The sequence below is a fragment of the Talpa occidentalis genome, unplaced genomic scaffold (genome assembly GCF_014898055.3).
Source record: "Talpa occidentalis isolate TD23 unplaced genomic scaffold, MPIMG_talOcc4v2.1 talOcc4.10, whole genome shotgun sequence".
NCBI classification, from domain to species: Eukaryota; Metazoa; Chordata; class Mammalia; order Eulipotyphla; family Talpidae; genus Talpa; species Talpa occidentalis.
The window spans coordinates 95832041-95849661 of NW_023600993.1; the positions used below are offsets into that span (position 1 = coordinate 95832041).

The window sequence follows — 17621 nt, forward strand, 5'->3', positions numbered from 1 at the left end:
TCGAACCCTTTACTTCATTGATTGCCAATTTCCCTTTCATGAACTAGAACTCCATACATATGAGGATCAAATGAGACGATGGTGCCTGGCAGTACGTTCTCGAAAACCGGCAGTTTCTTTCCTTCCGTCTCTGGGGCTTTCCCTACCTTCTTTACCTGACTCCGAACGAGGCCCCTGAGCGAGCACCTGCTCGCGCTCGCGCTCGCGGCTCCCCTAGCCGGTCCCCAAGCCGGTCCCGCAGCGCTGAGTCCAGCCGCCAGGTGGCGCCAGAGGCGGCAAGCGGCGGGCTCTCGCACATGCGCACTCACAGGCGGCGCCCCGCGTCCCCCCGCCCCGCGCGTCACTTCCGGCGCGAGGGGCCCGGCCGGCCGGGCGGGGAGTGCGGGGCGGTTCTGCGCGCGCTGCCGGACGAGGCTCCCGCCGCCGAGCACCCGCGCTCCGCCCTGTGGCCGGGCCGGTGAGTGCCCGCCGGGCGCCCGTGTGACCTGCGGGCCCGGGGGAGAGGGGGACCCCCGAGAGGGAAGGATAACCGGAAGTGGGGGATCCGAGACCCCAGGAAATGGGGGCACCTGGGGAAGGGGTGATAACCGGAAATGGGGGGCCGCGGGTTCCTGGGGTGACTTTCTGACTCTCCCGGGTGGGGCGGAGTGGGGAGGACGGTGATGCTCACAGAATGATGGGGGCCGGGTGAGGAGGATCCCCGGCTGCGCACGGACAGGTGGTGTCTGCGCCCGCCCTGCGCCCGCCCACCTGTGCTGGACACTCCTGGGCCTGGAGACCGGGCAGTCCCAGGCAGAGCCCGCTGCGGGCCGGGCACTGGCTTCCCCGCCGCGCTAGGTGGGTGCCCTTGGGCGCATCACCTCACCACCTGAGGCTCACGCGTCTTGAATGAGCACCGCCCCGTGCAAGGCGCTCGATGGCGGTGAAGGTGACAGGAAGGGTCCCCCTTTGTCAAAGGGGCACAGTAATCGTGGTCTCGCCAGATATTGTGGAAATTAAATGAGAAACAGATGGAAAGTGCTCATCGCTGTGCTTGATGCATGGTAAAGCCGATGGCGTGGTCTCTCTTAAATCATTCTATGGCTGAAACTGCATAAAGCAAAGAATTAGAATGTTGGCTGACATACACCCAGCACCCGAGAGCACAGCCCCCTGCACCTTGTCAGCGGTGATTTGAATGAATGAATAGGTGGTGAAACTGAGGCGTTTCGTGTAAACGGGCATGACACTGGTCTGCAATATCTGAAAGGGAGATAGGAGGCCAGTGCCATGGAAAACTGGAGGAAATCACCCAGGGGGGCTCAGAGAAAGCTTCACGGAGGAGGTGATATTGCAGGTGGGCCTGGGAGGGAAGAGTTGTTTGGTTGGGAACAAATAAGGAGAGGAAGTGCCAGACAGAGGTATCAAATGCATGAGGTGCTCTGACAGTGATGGGTTATTAATTTGTTTGGGTTAGCATTTAATGTGCACTGAGAGGGGGAGAGGTGTGTCTTCCAGGTGAGCACTGGGTTGGGATTATAGGCATGTGTTGGTGAGTCCCACAGAAACAGAGCCAGAGTGGATCCTGTGAACACCTGATCATCATTCTGTACCTCCTCAGCGTACCTCCACCAGGCATATTAAACTCATGCACCAAGTATTTATGGGGTGTAGGCTGTGTTTCTAATCCTGTTAGGTGCTGGGTTTCAGTGATGAGCAAGACAGATGATGTTGCCTACAAGTTGCTGAGAGACAATTTTGAGTAGGAAGAGTGCTGTGCCAAAGAGTTCCTGTAGGGGGCGCCTGACCTGGAGTCAGAGAAAGCTTCCTGCTTCAGACACCAGCATCTCACCTGGATTAGCACATTAGCCTCTGCATCATTGTTTGAATCCTCATCCCCTTATAGGCCATGCTCAAGACATCCAAGTGATCCTTTTAAATATAAATCATATTACGTCTTCTCAAAATCCTCTGCTTTCCTCCTACGTCAGTAAAAGTCTTACTAGCCAACAATAGTTCTACAAAATAGCCTACAGAAGTTCTTACTAGCCTGCAATAAGCCCAGCATCAGAGCCCGCAGTCTCCCTCTCCGGTCATCTGCGAGTGTTCTCAGCCTTGCTCACCTGACTCCACCCACCCTGGCCTCTTCAGATGTTCCTGCTTCAGGTTTTCAACTTTGTTCTTCCTCCAGATATCTGCAGGATTTGCCCCCCCTTTTTTTAAATTTATTTATGCATACAAGAACTGGGGTACAGGCCAGAGGTGTGGGAGGTGAGAGGATTCACCAGAGACAGAGTGGGGAACAGAACAGGCAGATTGACCAAAGTACACTGCTGAGGGGAGCAGCGGGCGAGACAGGAGAGGTCTGCCTCGCCATGTGGGTTGCTCCCTGGTCGGCTGGGGATCGAACTTGTGCTGCAGTGGCTGCGGACAGCTCCATAGGTTGCGTCTTAATCCCTTGTGCCACCAGGGAAGCCCTCCCTTATCTGTTTCATCTTTGCTTAAATGTCATTGGATGAGAGCCTTCCCTGACCACCCTATATAAAACTGCAGCTCATCTCCAGGTACATCCAGCCCCCTTCCCTACTTTATCTCCATAACACGTTTAGTCGATTATATAATTTGTTTTGCTAGTAGTCTGTCTCCCCAACTAGAATTTAAGCTCAGTGAAGGTGGACTGTCTTGTTCACTGCTGTACCCCCAGTGCCCTGGAAGAGGGTCTGCTACATAGTAATTGCTCAATATTTGTTGAATGTATGAAGTTTGTGTGTAATTCAGACTTAAGTGTGATTGGTTATTGGTTAGGGGAAGAACTGGAGGAAGAACATGCTAGTGTGAGGAAATAGGATGTGCACAGACAAGAAAACATACCTTTGGGAGGAAGTAAAAGAAGATGGGTTGTGCTAGAGGTGAGCCAGAAGGAATGGAGTGGGTGTGAGGCTGTAGAGGGTGTGACATGGCCTCTCTGGCTTCATGGAATGGGGTAAGACTGGCTATGTGCAGGGACCTCTGAGATAGTCCCCGACTGCCTTGTTGAGCTCAGACGGGCGGGGTGGGGGAAGGGAGGGTAGTAGTGATAGCCTATGCACAGAGACCCCGGACAGCCCTGCCTTACTCCTGGAGTAGCTAAAGCAGCTAACTGCTTTGTTTCTGGCCTTCAGTCAGTGTATTAGTCCAGCTCTTCCAAGAAATAGGCACTAATTCGAGATTCAACATGCAAGTATTGGAGGTAACACCTGTGAAACATAAGAGGGAGGGTTGCTGGACAAGTCAGAATCTTTAGAGATGATGTGAGGCCCGGTGCGTGCAGGAATTTTGGGCAGGAAGTCTTGGACTACCGTGCAGATCCAAGAAAGATTTGGCCAGACCCCTAAGGATCCTCCCAGCGAAGTGCCCGTGAGAAGAGACCCGGGTCTGTGGTCTGTGGGAAGTGTGGCATCTGCTGGATAGTGGAAGCAGAGGGACAGCAGCTGTGTGACAGGACAGCAGCTGTCAGTTATACTCCCCTGCACCCCCCCACAATCTGATTCTCAGCCGCCATGATAACTCACATGCATACAGGGTAAATTCAAGCAACAGTGAAATGCTTCTCTCCCACCTTAAATGCCCAGTTGTCCGGTTCTGCTCTCTAGAGGGAACCGTTCATAACAGATTTTTTCTCTCCTTCCAGAAAGTTTAGACTTGTCACAGCGTATATATGTATGTTTTAAAAGTACAAATGCCCTTATTTGATGCACACCGTTCTGCAACCTGCTTCTTCATGTACCACTTCATACAGATCTACCTTAGCTCCTCCTCATGGCCGGACAGTGTCCCCTTCCTGTGGGCATTCTGTGTAACCGGTCTCCGTGGCATGCACTTCAGGTGTCCCTCGTCTTTTGCTGTTCTAATCTTGTAATGATCCTTGTGATTTTACTTGACCTCTCATAAAGTGTTATGTCTTAGAAATAGAATGTCAGCCAGAGGGGTGCGCTCCTAAACGTTGACGGATACTGACAAACCGCCCTCAAGAGTTTGTCTTTTTAGTCTGCCACCCACAGCAAGCATATCAGAGTGCCCGTTGTGTACTCCTGCCAATCTGAATTTGAAAGCTACTTAATTCTTTAATTCCAAGGCCGGCCAAGCACACATTCCTGCATGTGTCAGCAAGGTTATGGTTTGATGACTGTATTTTGTGACTCGTGCCTGGGGCCTGCGCAGAGTCTCACCTCCTTCACTCTGGGGAGGGCCTGGGTGTGTGGCTCTGACCCAGCTCTTTGCCGTGCTTGAGAACCACTGCTGTGAAGTTAACAGCTTGACAACTGTCTCCCTACATTGGGCTTGTCCTGGGGTTTGAAATGAGCCACGCAGGGCCTCATTAACTTCTCTCGGGGTCTGTTTGGCCAGGCACCCTGGTAGCTCATGTCAGAAGAAAGTGACTCTCTGAGAACCAGCCCTTCTGCGGCCTCACTTTCCGAAAATGAGCTGCCGCCACCCCCCGAGCCGCCCGGCTACGTGTGCTCGCTGACGGAAGACCTAGTCACCAAAGCCAGGGAGGAGCTGCAGGAGAAGCCGGAATGGAGGCTGCGCGATGTCCAGGCCCTCCGGGACATGGTGCGGAAGGAGTATCCGAACCTGGGCACCTCGCTCGACGACGCCTTCCTCCTGCGTTTCCTCCGCGCCCGCAAGTTTGATTACGACCGGGCGCTGCAGCTCCTGCTCAACTACCATGGCTGCAGAAGGAGCTGGCCCGAAGTCTTCAACAACCTGCGGCCATCGGCCTTGAAGGACGTCCTGGAGTCGGGGTTCCTCACAGTGCTGCCCCACACCGACCCCAAGGGCTGCCACATCCTCTGCATCCGCCCAGGTAGAGCCCTGGGCTGCGCGACCGCGCGTGTCTGCTTGCGTGCCTGTTGTCTCTCTGGGGTGTGTCTGTTTTCTAATTCCCATTGGCTCCTGCTTGGTTAGCCAAGGCTCCTTTGAGTGCAGGTGACAAAACCTACTTGGCCTGACTTAAGAAAATGGGAGGATTTAGTGTAAGGAGGAACATCTCACAGCACCGGAGAACTGAAGCAGCAGCCCCAGAACCAAGAACCAGAATCCAGTTCCTTCCCGAGCAGGAACCAAGCCGTTCTCCCGCCTCTGCTGCTGTCTGTAAGGCTGGTCCTCTGGGCCATGAGTTTCTGCTGCCTTTGCTTATCTTCATGCCTTTTCTCTTTTGCTGCCTCTATGCACGTGGCTAGATCTGGCACTCCTAGCTCCCAGGTATACCTGGCCCCCCAGCTAAGTTCCTTCAATGCCAGTTCAGATTTCTAGAGTTGAAGATCCGGTGGGCTGAGAAATCTGCCCCCATCATAGGCTACAAGCATGGCTGCCAGGACCCCACCCCCTACCTGCACCCTGTCCTGAGCAGTGAGGTGAGGCAGGTATGAGGGGAAGAGGGGAGGCGAGACACATGCCAGGAAGACTGTTACCACATGCCTCCTTCAACCTCGCCTTCCTTCGCCGGCTGTGTTAGCCTCTAGAGAAGTCACTGTAGTTATTGATCTTGGCACTTAACAATCGAGGTCAGGAGACTTTTGTTTGGCACACTAGCTTTGAGTTGGAAGAAGCGCCTACTCCTTTTTCCAAAAAGCTTTTTAAACTGCGTGGGAGCACATTTGACACAACGACCAGGGCATGCTAGGACTGAGCTTGTCATTCTTCATCCTGTTCTCTTCCCTGACCCCACACATGTCATGGACTTAGAAGTGTTCACTCTGCCCCAGCCGCAACATTTTCCCTCAGACCAGAACTGAGACAGTATTTGAGCATAACCCTGCATCGCCCTTTCCAGCCAAGCCAGGAAACGAACATGCTGGCCGCCGAGTTTGTGCTCGCCAAACTCCTCCTGGAGGGAGCCGGGTGGGAGTGGAGACCCCCTCGCTGCCCCACGTCACCGTTTCCTTTAGTCACTTAACCAGAAACCTCTTTGGAGACCAAACCATTCTCCCGAGCCATTGCACCAGCCCCTGTACCCGGCACAGTGTCAACTGCTTTACTTGCCATTGTAGGCACTTGCCAAAATTAGGAGCGTTTATTTTAAAATACGCAATGCAGCAGGGGTGTTAGGGTACCAGTGGGTTCTTCTGCCCTGTGTGCAACTCATAAGACTATTACAAAAGAGATATTACCACACTGGCCTCACCCCTTTGGTGGCGTGGCTTCAACCCTTTGTTCATAAGGTAACTTTTTCCCTTATGTCTGGAGCAAGTCCGGACCTCTCCCCCCAGCTCAGCTTCTTAGGTGAACACACAAGGTTTTGTTCTTACCTGGGTATTAGCTTTGCCTTTGATAAGCTCTTCTGAGATTTCTATGGCTGAAAAGGGTGGCGGCAATGATGTAGAAGCAGGTGTACTTTGGTAGCAACATGAAACAGCAAATTAGCAGGTCTTGGACAGTCTTTCATGGAAATTCTGCTCATGTTAGATCCCTCCGGTGACGGTCGTGAACTGTTTGAGAAAGGAACATGTGGATCTTGGTGGGATTTCTTGAGAATAGTTGTTAGTAGTCAAAAGTTGTCATTTCTGCCTCATTTCCAAAAAGAAGAGACTTTTCAAATATGTGGGAGCGATTAAGGGAGTGTCCAACCTCTCACATTAAATGTCCTCCACCTCTGCTGTCCTCAGCCCGGACTACATTCTCAGCCAGCTCGTTCCTCATGGGGCCCCTGAGTCTCAGGCTCCCAGCCCCACCGTTACAAGGGGGAAGAGAGAGCTGCTCTTTTTGAAGGGCCAAGGTCTCAAACTGAGTCCCCTTGGCTCTGCTTGACCTGGTGAGGATCACACTGGCCAGGAGGATGTCATGGCCGGATGAGCCAGCCCACTGTAGAGCCACGAGTCAAGTGACTTCTACCCAGATTGCATGCTAGTCTGGAAGGGGTGGTTCTCCAAGGAAAATCAGGGTGGTGCTCTGAAGATAAGGCCACACACTTAATGGCAAAAAGCATAGGTGTCCATTGAGGTAAGTATCCATTTTCTTTATGAGGGGACGCAGGCTCAGAAGGAAGGTAGGTCACCCAGCTAGTAAGATCCAGGTGTGTCTGACCTCAGAGTACGTGCTTTGAACCTCAGTGCTCAGTTGTATCTTCCTATCCGAGTGTGCTGCTGTGTCTTCAGGGATCCCCTTTAGCAACCTAGAAAGAGTCGTGCCAGTAGATTATCTTTCTTTGCCTTTTTTTTTTTTTTAAATGTATTTTTTTTTAATTTTTTTTTTTTAAAGAGGCATGTATTTTATTTATTTGTTTGTTTGTTTGTTTATACATGCACTGGGTACAGTCAGAAGCGCGGGAGGGTGAGGGAATTCACCAGAGCCAGAGCGGGGAGCAGAGCAGGCAGAAGGACCGAAGTACACTGCTGAGGGGAGCAGCGGGCGGCAGGAGAGGTCTGCGCGCCATGTGGGACCCTCCTCCGGTGGCCGGGGAGCAGCCGGGGATCGAACCGGCGCCGCAGAGGCCGCGGGCAGCTTCACAACCCAGCGCTCAACCGCTGCGCCACCGGGGCGGCCCCTTTGCCATTTTTAAAGAACAGTTTTAGCCAAGGCGAGAACTCGGCCCGATTACTTGTTTATATTCCCTTCTGTAACAGTGTCCATCTCTCCCCTTAGACAGATGGATACCCAGCAGCTATCCAATTACCGAAAACATCCGAGCCATATACTTGACGTTAGAAAAACTCATTCAGGCTGAAGAAACCCAGGTGAATGGCATTGTGATTCTTGCGGACTACAGAGGAGTGAGCTTATCAAAGGCATCTCATTTTGGCCCTTTTATAGCCAAAAAGGTGATCGGCATCCTCCAGGTATGGCCCCTCTTTGTCATGTGCCTGCTGTGCAGTGGGTGGGCTCCCCAGGGCCCTGTGCATTGACTCCCCCACCCCCATCAGGAAAATACAAAAACCTTCGCGAAGAAATTGTGCTGTTATTTTACGACGTGTCTCACAGTGGTTGGTGTTGCTTGCAAACCCACCACTCGCTCGTGGAGTGCTCTGAGATAGACAGGGCCACAACGAGCTTTCCTTTTTAAATGGGGGAAACATCTCAAGGCTGGGGCGTCTCACAGCTCCACCAGGTTTGACTCCCTGTTCTGAATCAGGCTGCGGGGCCTTCTCTGGGGTGTGCTGGCATGAGAGATCCAGCTGGTCACTGAATTGCACAGTTGTTCACCCAGATGATTATTTAAATGTCACATTTGGTCATTTTCAGCCATTTGATAATGGCTTTGAGCCATACGCTGGCTTTCCTCAGCTTCCTTTTTTGATGCCTCCTATAAACACAATGTAGCTTCAAATGTTAGGATAATGGAGCTGGATCTGTGATTTTCTAGTTCTATCAGGTGATCTGGGAGAGAAGTTCCAGGGTTAAATAAGTCTAGGAAGTGGGGCATAGCCTGTGCCTTTCCTGTGACTCCATTGCAAGCAGTTGCCTAGAAAAGGCTCTGAGCAGTCCTGCAGCTACGGAGGCCTGTTTGCTGTATTCAGTCAATTTCCCACTTACTCACACACCACAGATCCCTTTTCCACGTCACGTTTAGTCCCATCCCCAGAAAGACGCTTTGGGCAACGCTGACCCAGAGGCCTGAGGCTGCAGCGCTGTCCTCCAGGCTCAGAGCAGGTGTTTCCACAAGAGCAGCAGCTCCCCATTTGTTGGCCTCACTCTCTCCTTGCCCAGTTCTGAGTCCCAAGAAACTCTTGCCCTCAGCTTGTCTTCCTATAGGCCCCACCCGGGCCGAGTCTTTGAGGTCTCGAGAATCAGGCCCCACTGATGTGGAGGCCTGTAAGGGCAGGACTGGACACTGAGCAGGTTTTCTGATCCCATGCAGACCGGGTGAAGGAGGAGTCAGAGTCCTCAGTGGTTTTTGCAGGTCTTTTATTGGGATTACCAGGTACACCGCAGGCGGGGGCGCTGGGGGGCCGGGAGGCTGGCAGGCCTCCCAGCCCCCAGCAAGTCTTCACTCTATCTGGGCTCTCCCGCGTTCTCTGCTTCTCTCTCGGCTTCTGTTCTTTCTCGGCTTCTGGGCTTCTGCTGGCGTCCCCATGACGCCACCCTTAAAAAGCCCAGTCTCAGCCCAGGTGAATCCCATCTACCTCTGCCCACACCCTACTCCAGGTGCCCGCCATCAGGCATGCATTCAGGACCGTAAGGGTCCATCATCTATCCTGATGGCAGGAGGGCAGAAAAGCCTGACATTTTCTTTACCCTATAAGGCCTAAAACGAAGGACGCGAGCGCGGGGTCAGCCGGCTGTGGCAACAGCTTGCAGAGGCGCCCCATGTTGTAACATCCCTTCCCTTCCCCCACAGGACGGTTTCCCCATTCGGATAAAAGCAGTCCATGTGGTGAACGAGCCTCGGATATTTAAAGGCATTTTTGCCATCATAAAACCGTTTCTGAAGGAGAAAATAGCAAACAGAGTAAGTGATGATCCTCCAAAGATACTTTCAATTTTGTTTTTCTCCCGGGATTTATTTGTTGACATCTAGGAATTACTGCACTATCAATATACTTATCTCAGTTTATTATTTTTACCCTGTGACTTCTAATTTGGGTTACTAAATTACAAGGTTACTGATAAAAATAAATGAGCAACTTTTTCTGAAGATGAAATTAATAACAACATAGTAGTTCACAGTTGTGCAACCATTCCAGACTGGGTGGGTTCATTGTCGATTCTCGCAGATGAAAAGAGAATTTTGGAGCCTTGGTATCATCGTACAGGCCTTTAATACTGAGTCAGGGGACAGACCAGCCAGGGAGACAGCAACTGAGCCCCCAGCCTCAGAGCTGAGGAGCCCTTGTACCCCTCCCCGTCTCCCCACAGCGGTCAGCACTTCCATGTGCACATTCCCCGTGCTCTCTGGGCCCAGGTGTCCATGATCAAGGCCTGCACCCTTGCCTCTAAGCTGGCTGGCATCGTGCTGCAGCCGAGGAGGAATGCAAGACTGCAGGTGTCTGTTATAGAGGCTAGCGACTGGAAGGCAGAAAAAAATGGATTTAACTCCAATTTCCCTACACCAGTAGAGCAGGCAGTGCTGGGATTTTTATCCTAAGAGCCTTCGCTCTGAAATGATCTCCTGGCCTGGACTTTATGAGCCAGTGGTCTGTGTTCAAGAGGGCAGGAACAGGGCAGTAGTGGGCAGATAGTTAGGGTCATTTCTTCCTGCAGCTCCTGGGGTTTAAAAATGCTGTATAATTCTTTACCTAATTTGTCATCTCGCTGCATAGCTTGTGGAATTATTCAAGGTTTATGAGCTGTGTGAGTTTTCAGCTGAACTCTGATTTAAGAAGGGAAGAAAACTCTAAAAGGTAGTCTTCCTGACCCAGAAGAGCTGCTTCTTGGAAGCTTTCATTCCCAGGCTGAAGTGTGATGGGTGCTATTTTTCTCCTCCTTCCCTCGGCCTAGGGGCAGGGCGCGCATTTCAGAATCTGGGCCTTGCATTATATACTCTTTTCAAAGAGGAAACACACAGAGTATCTTGAGGTTGCAGGAGCAGCAACTAAATTCCAGATCCTGAGTCTCAGACCCTTTCCCTGAAGATTTGAATTCATCAGCCCAGGAACCTGCACTTTTAAATCTCCTGTGGGGATTCTCATGCCGTCAGAAGTGAGGGCTGCTGATCAGTAGCCTCCTGGCAGGAGTTTAACCTATGTGGATTCCTGGAGATCCTATTTGGAACTTTTTATGAAAGCAGTCTTTGGGGCCAGGTCTGCTATGGTTGTGAAAGGATTTCATGTGTAGCCTGTGATACTGTCCATTTGTTCCTTTGTGGGTTCATCCATTCATTCAAAAATATTGATCAACTACTGTGTACAGGTGTGTTGTAGATGAACAAAAACCGGCAGGGTGGCAGAATGTGGTTGGATTCTGGATAGATTTTGAAGGGCCAGCCAGCAGGGCAGGGTGAGAAATGAGGATTAAGGCTGCACAAGCTTTTCTAGGAACTGGGAGGGTAGTGTCACCTCAACTTTATTCATTCAACAGATACTTATTTCGGCATCTGCCATGAAGCAGTTACTGAGTGATTCACCCAGTGCTGTGTGTGTTTCCAATTTCCCCTTAGTTTTTCCTCCATGGATCTGACCTGAACTCTCTCCACATGAACCTTCCGAGAAGCATTCTCCCCAAGGAGTATGGGGGCACAGCTGGAGAACTGGACATCACTTCCTGGAACGCAGTGCTGTTGGCCTCGGAGGACGACTTTGTGAGAGAGTTCTGCCAGCCGATGCCTGCCTATGACAGCATCCTGGGCCAGGCCCTGCTGCCCGAGGGGCTGGCCTCGGAGGCGCAGTGTGATGACTCCATGCGGGCTGTGAAATCACAGCTGTACTCCTGCTACTAGTCCCCTGGGAGGGTCATCTTCTTTGAATCCTTTCCTTTTTACTTCGGAGAGGCAGAAGGCGAACTTGAGGTGCCATGGAGTCTATCTCGCCCCTCATAATGGAACTGCAGCTTGAAGGAAAGGCCTGTTGAGCTTTGAAGGGTCACCAGGTGAGCCACAGCTACCAGATTACTCCTTGGGAGACATGGAAAACGTACCCAGTGATTTGCAAACATGTGGAATCCCACTTTGCAGCCATTAATCTGGAAACTGTATTTGGTTCTTATGCATCCTAAAGCAAGAAAAAATCAGCACCAAAGTTTTGTCGATCCCACGTTCCAGAAGAAAATACTCTGATGTGTTAGCACATTCCTCTCAAACTAGGTGGCCACACGTGAGACTTTGGGAGGGTATCTGTCCCATGAGCCCTAACTCTAGACCTCTGGTGCTGATCAGGAAAATTCAAGGCCGGGCTCCAGTTGCCACTTCGGGGTTCGGAAAGCACCTTAATGATTGGGGCTAACATCGGGATTTTAGCAGCACTCCCCGATCAAAGCTGGGAGCCGGAGACTTCAAAGCACCTCTGGGATTCATTGGTTGAATCTTGCAATAGAAACTGAAGTTTTCCCAAACCCATAAAGCCTTAGCCCTGGTTCTCAATAGAATCATACAGGATCCTAGAAGTATGTGATTTCCTTAGCCAAACATCCTGGACGCCAGGCCCATGTGAAAGAAATCTGGCACAAGAACTAAGGGGCCTTCAGCCCCAGATGCGTGACTGTGGACAAGATGCAGAACTCTGGACCACAGCTTTCTCATCTGTAAAAGGAGGCTGGGTGAAATGATGCCCAGGCCCTTTTGGCTGCTGGGTTGTGGGGTTAGGTTTAGTGACTGAATGTTCAACATGGCTCTCTGCCAAGCAAGGTCACTCTCTGGATGCGAGTGGCTGGACTCTGACTTTGTGGCAGCTGGGCCTTTCTAAGGACATGTCACCATCTGGCCCTGCCTTTAAAGAAACTAGTTTATGTATTCCTGGGACTCAGTGACACACATGAAGGCTGTCATGTGAGTTAAACTTTGTGAGAGCAGGTGAGATGACCAGGATCTTGTATGAATTCCTCCCCTCCCCAAGACTAGTGGTATCTTGTAAACCTGGCGACAGGGAATGGTTAAATTATTTGGGATTGTTAAATTCTGGTCTCTGGAAATGAATGCAAGGGCAGGTTATTGCTGGTCATTTCTGGGACCGCTGCCCTCCCAAGTCCTGTGGTGTCTGCAGCCAGACTGAATGTTAGTTCTGCATTTCCGCACTTTAGACCCCTTCCGTCAGGAACCTAGCCTTAACCGCAGCATCCAAGTAGGTAGTTCCTCTGATGGCTTTTGACCTATTTCCTTTCATACTCATTCCCGCAGATTATGGTGTTAAAAGTGGCAAGTGCTGTGTGTTGCGTGTGTCCTCCGTGCATCTGTTAGATTCCCCAAGCGAGGTAGACACCTCGGCACGGAAGAGAGCTGTCCTCTGACATTCCAAAGCCAGCCTGTTGCTCATCATTATAGCGCTTTTAAAATTGCCTGAGAAGACGTGGTGGTGGAACTTAACCTCATTAGTGCCAAGTCCAGGAGAGTTCTTTCAGCCCAGATACTGGCCCTGGGTGCTCCAGGGACCTGGAGGAGCCGCAAGTGCCACACTCCTGGCTGCCTCTGCTTCTGTCCTGCATGATGGCGTGGCCCGCACTGCTGAAGGGTCTGAACAGGACCAGCAGGCTCCAAACCCAGCTACCTGGATGGGAGATTGGTTAGAAGCTTTCATAGGCCCCCAGGGAAAGAGATTTTAAGAAACAACAGTACAAAAGCTAGACAAAGAGGAGCAATCTGCTTAGACCCACCAAGTTCCTGAGGTCCAGGCTGTCCATGGCATTCCTGGCCAGGTGCCTTTGTATGTGTGACTGAACAGAGTAGACGACTGAGCTGGCCTAGAGAATTCTCTAAAAGGCCAGGATGTTGCCTGCTCCCCAGGCCTTTCCAGTGGGACTAAGAAGCCGTTTCCTCCTGCTTTGAAAGGAGTCAGGGCCATGCTCTGTGCCTCCTAGAGCCGCTGGGCTTTGTTTTGATGCCAGTTGATCAAATAGTTGTGTCACCTCATGCAGAACCAAGTTGTGAAAGCAGGAACCCCTGGGGTTACTATCAAGCCTGCCTCTTGCGGCTTCTCCAGGCTGTGTATCAGGTGGAGCCAGCTGGGGGGGGGTGGGGTGCAGTGACCAAAGGGAGCACCCAGTGAGCTGTACTCAATAGTGGGAACACCCGCAAAGCAAACAAGTGCTCGAGGGGAGGATTGGGGCATTTTCCATTTTCCGCCAGTTCTGGTCAGTTTCACAAACATCTGCCACTTAAGCTTTCCCGGATTTCAGGGTTGTGTCGTATAGGAGAGGCAAAGGAACAAGAAAGCAGGAGACCCAAGTCCAGCCTTAGTTGCTGTATGGCCTTGGGGGAGCCTCTGTGTCCTCAGTGACGGGGCTACACGCAGAGCCAAGTCCTCTGTTCCCGGTGCCTAAGTGGCTGTACTGTACTAGCTGAGGCTGCTTCCTTTTCCTCCCTGATCTATTTTTTGGGAAATTTAGGTCTGGATGAATTGTTCCCTAAAGCTTCCAATCTGTCAGAATCGGTAACCTGGGGGGTGAGGGAGGGGGTGGTGTTTCTTCTTCCTCTTCCTGGAATCCTGTTCTTTCTGGGAAGAGGCGGGAAGAACTCTACAAAAACAGCGGGACGTGTAGTCCTGGTTCACGTGAGTTGCTGCTTTGCTCGTGGTGAAGGGGCTTTTGGCTCCCTCATTCCTTCCACTCTCACCTGGAGCCACCTGTCCCCAGAGATTTATAAACACAAGCTTACAGTAGACGACGTTTCTGCCAGAAACCCTGTCAGGGCAAGAAACCTTTTCCCTGAACTCCTCTGGACTACTGAGCATTTCAAAGTTCTCCCTGGGTAGGCAGTTTCTTTAAACGTCATGTGATTTTCAGATCCGTGTGGGATTGCTTCTCGTGGGTAGGCGAAAGCTATCGTCCCATTGCGGCATTATCATAATACCTCATTTTAAAGTTTCAGCTTTTAAGGTTTTCCTTTGGAACCACTTCTTTCATCTAGGAAGTAAAGTGTTAGCTAAGCTAAAGATACCCATCCTGTGGCATTGTTAACGGTTTGAGAGGCCCTCGGTTCTTGGCTGTGGCGAGCAGAGAACTCAAAGCCATGTGCAGACTGAGCAAAGCAGCAGTTTATTTAGCAACAGTGCACTCAGGAGGGGGCCCGAGGGGGAAGTGTCCACAGAACAGTTGTGCTGATAGGATAGGGAATTTTTGCCTAAATGGGATGCAGGGGCCACTCACCCTATCCCCCTCTGGGATCATCAATCTGGGTCCATGCTCAGAGGGGAGTCCTGGTCCTTATTTGGCAGCTGGTAGAAAATTGGGGGGCAGGGGTGTCTGTCAAGCCATCCCCGCCCTCATCACGCAGGCGCACTAAGTTGTTCCATCTGCCCCTGCAGGTGTTTCCTGATGTCCCAGACAGAGTTGATTCTTCCCATCAATTATCCTAGGCACTGCCTCCTGCCCTAACTCCTAACAGGATGGGAAATTTGGAGATACCAGACAAACCTATCAACTGTTAGGAGAGAGGTCTCTCCCAAGATTGCTCCTCAGCACTGGGATTGTTTTGTAAATCAGAATTCCCTTCTGCTCTCACGACTCAACGATGGTGTGCTTGAACTGCGAGTAACAGCTACCATCAGATACTCAGTCGATTTTTGCTTCATGGGATGTTTCCTGTGTGATTTGTGGATGGAAATGGTAGTGATGAGTTTTACTGTTTGCCAATTAGCTGGCTTCATCTCACTGGTCAGCGTGTTTAGTGAGACAGAAGGCTGCTGCCCCTGAGGATTCTTGGGGCTGTGCCTCTGTCTCTTGGCATTGGTGGGAACCTGCTACCAGTGAAATACTTGAAACCCCTCTGGGCCAGGAGCCTCTGACAGCACTCTTCCCAGGTGGGGGTGGGCTAGTCTGATCAGATCAAGCACTCTTTCAGCCACATTCCTTGCTTCAAACTGAAATTCAGTTTGACTTTGAGTGTAGGGACACTTGGTGACGGATTCATCTACTTCAGTGTTTGTTTTGACCAAAAGTTTTATTTTTCTAGTGCATTTTCTAAGTCAAAGTGGTGAAAACATGTAATTTTAGTATGCATGACTGGGCCTTAATAAAAATTCCTGTAAGATTGAGTGTGTGTGATTTTTCTGTGACAATGACAATGTGGATAAAGTTCTAAGATTTTATTATTCACAGTTCACGATGGTCTGGGCGGAGCGTCTCCAGCGAGGAATGAGGGCACTGTGGCCGCTGTATTCGGTAGAGCTGGCTGCCTCTGCACATCACAGGCAACTGGAAGACGGCAGTGCGAGGAAGGTGGCGCTAGATGCACACACAGTGCAGAGGACATGCAAATTTTCAATCCTCAGGGACCACAGTACTTCCACCAGTAATCTGTCCAGCAATAGCCAACAATTCCTGAGTGCTTATTGGAGACCAAGCATCAACTGAGTCAAGTGCTCCACACACATAATCTCATTTAATCTCTAAGCACCTTAATGAAGTAGGATTACTGCTGAAGAACAGAAAAGGAGTTGCCCAAGGACACAGCTGGTCAAGTGGCAGAGCTGGGTTCAAGATGCAAAGGCAGACAGTCTGATAGGAGCCCACTCTTTCCTTCCAATGGTTGGAGCTAGGCTGTGCATGTCTTATTGTCAGCCCCCAGACAAGATCATAGTGGTAAAGAAAGGAAGACATTTTTTAGACTAAGAAAGTGTCAGTTGAAAGGCTGGCTTCTTTTCTAGCTTCTTGGAAAATAGGATAGTTCTTATCTTCTGAGACCCAGTTGTAAATGAACATTTTGTTCTGGAAGCACCCATAAGTAAAACCAGGTTCCTTGAGAGGTAACTAGGGTATGGCATAATCAGCTTTGGCCCATGTGTGCTTAGCTGCTTCTCCGCCTGCCTCCTGTTCATTGACTTCCATAAAGCATGCCCTCTGACCCAGAAAAGACAAAAGCTAGGTCCCTAGGGTGGGTCTGGTGTGTTGGTGACGGGTCAGTTGAGCAGCACTTCCACGCACGAGGTCCATGCACTCACCGTTGGTTCTTGATGATGCAGCAGGTTACCCTGCTTACCCTGCAACACACCAGCGCCTTAGGTCAACCTTCTCTGAGGAAGCTGTGAACTGAAGCTCAGTCTGTTTCTCACATCTGAAAAACTGGAGCTACTGGCTCCAATCCTTTTTAACTCATAGTAGTATCACGAGGATCAATTCATGCGATGCTTTCTAAGACACAGGAGTTATTTTCCATGTTAAGGGTCAGCACTTTATCAAGTTTCTTTTCTAAAATGCCTTGATTTTTCTCCATGCTTTTTGCTCATGCAGGACTGGTATGACACTCATCATCAGTAAATGTAAGGCTGCCTGATTTGGGGTCCTAGAGAGCAGAAGGACTAGACTAACACAAAGGAGCATAGATTAAGAGCCGCTCAGGGGCCTCCCCTGGTGGCACAGCGGTTGAGCGCTGGGCTGCGAGGCTGCCTGCAGCCTCTTGCAGTGCCGGTTCCTTCGTTCGTTCCCCAGCCGCTGGCAAGGGTCCCACCAAAAAAACAAACAAACAAACAAAAAAGCTGCTCCGCTCAACAAGCAGAAACAATACCTGCCCTCGATCTGCAGCAAATGTTTCATGGTACTGCAGTTAAAGGTGGTAATGAAATCCTTTAGGATATCACTTTTCTGGGAAAAAAAAAATTTAACTCAATGTTCACCCTTTTACCTGACAAGGTGCCAGTGGCTGGGGATACTGTAACACTGGAATAAGCAGTGAATGCCTTTAGGGGATTACTAGCATTCCTTAGCAGTATAGTTGGGAGCCACCCTAAGCAGTCTCTAATTGACACTGTCTCCTGCACACTGATGGGCCAGGAGATCGTGGGCTCTAACTGAAAGTCAGGTCGTGGGTGTTTCTTAGTTGATTTCTAAAGGGGTGTGGGTGGGGATGGGAAGCACCACCTTAAGGGGTTACAGACACTGTTTACTGCTTGGTATTTGTAGCTATTTATGTGATTACTACTCTTCACCTGAGGACATAGGCGTGGTGGCTTGAGTCACGCAAAGGTAATTAGGACATCACTGAGGAGGCTGCTTGACTTGGGCTCCGAGGTAACAGGATGGATTGACCAACACAAAGAGCTGACTGCAGCTCCCATGAATAAGCATAAGCCTGGTATCTGCCA

The 17621-nt window shown here is 50.8% G+C and overlaps 1 protein-coding gene across 1 annotated transcript; it reads left to right on the forward strand.

The window, feature by feature from the left end:
- The first annotated feature begins 392 nt into the window (after nt 1-392).
- Nucleotides 393-16042, forward strand: TTPAL (alpha tocopherol transfer protein like). The gene is made up of 5 exons (XM_037499198.2): nt 393-457; nt 4366-4825; nt 7603-7796; nt 9296-9406; nt 11054-16042. The coding sequence occupies exons 2-5, from the start codon at nt 4381-4383 to the stop codon at nt 11330-11332; spliced, it is 1029 nt and encodes a 342-aa protein (XP_037355095.1). The 5' UTR covers nt 393-457; nt 4366-4380; the 3' UTR covers nt 11333-16042.
- The last annotated feature ends 1579 nt before the right edge of the window (nt 16043-17621 follow it).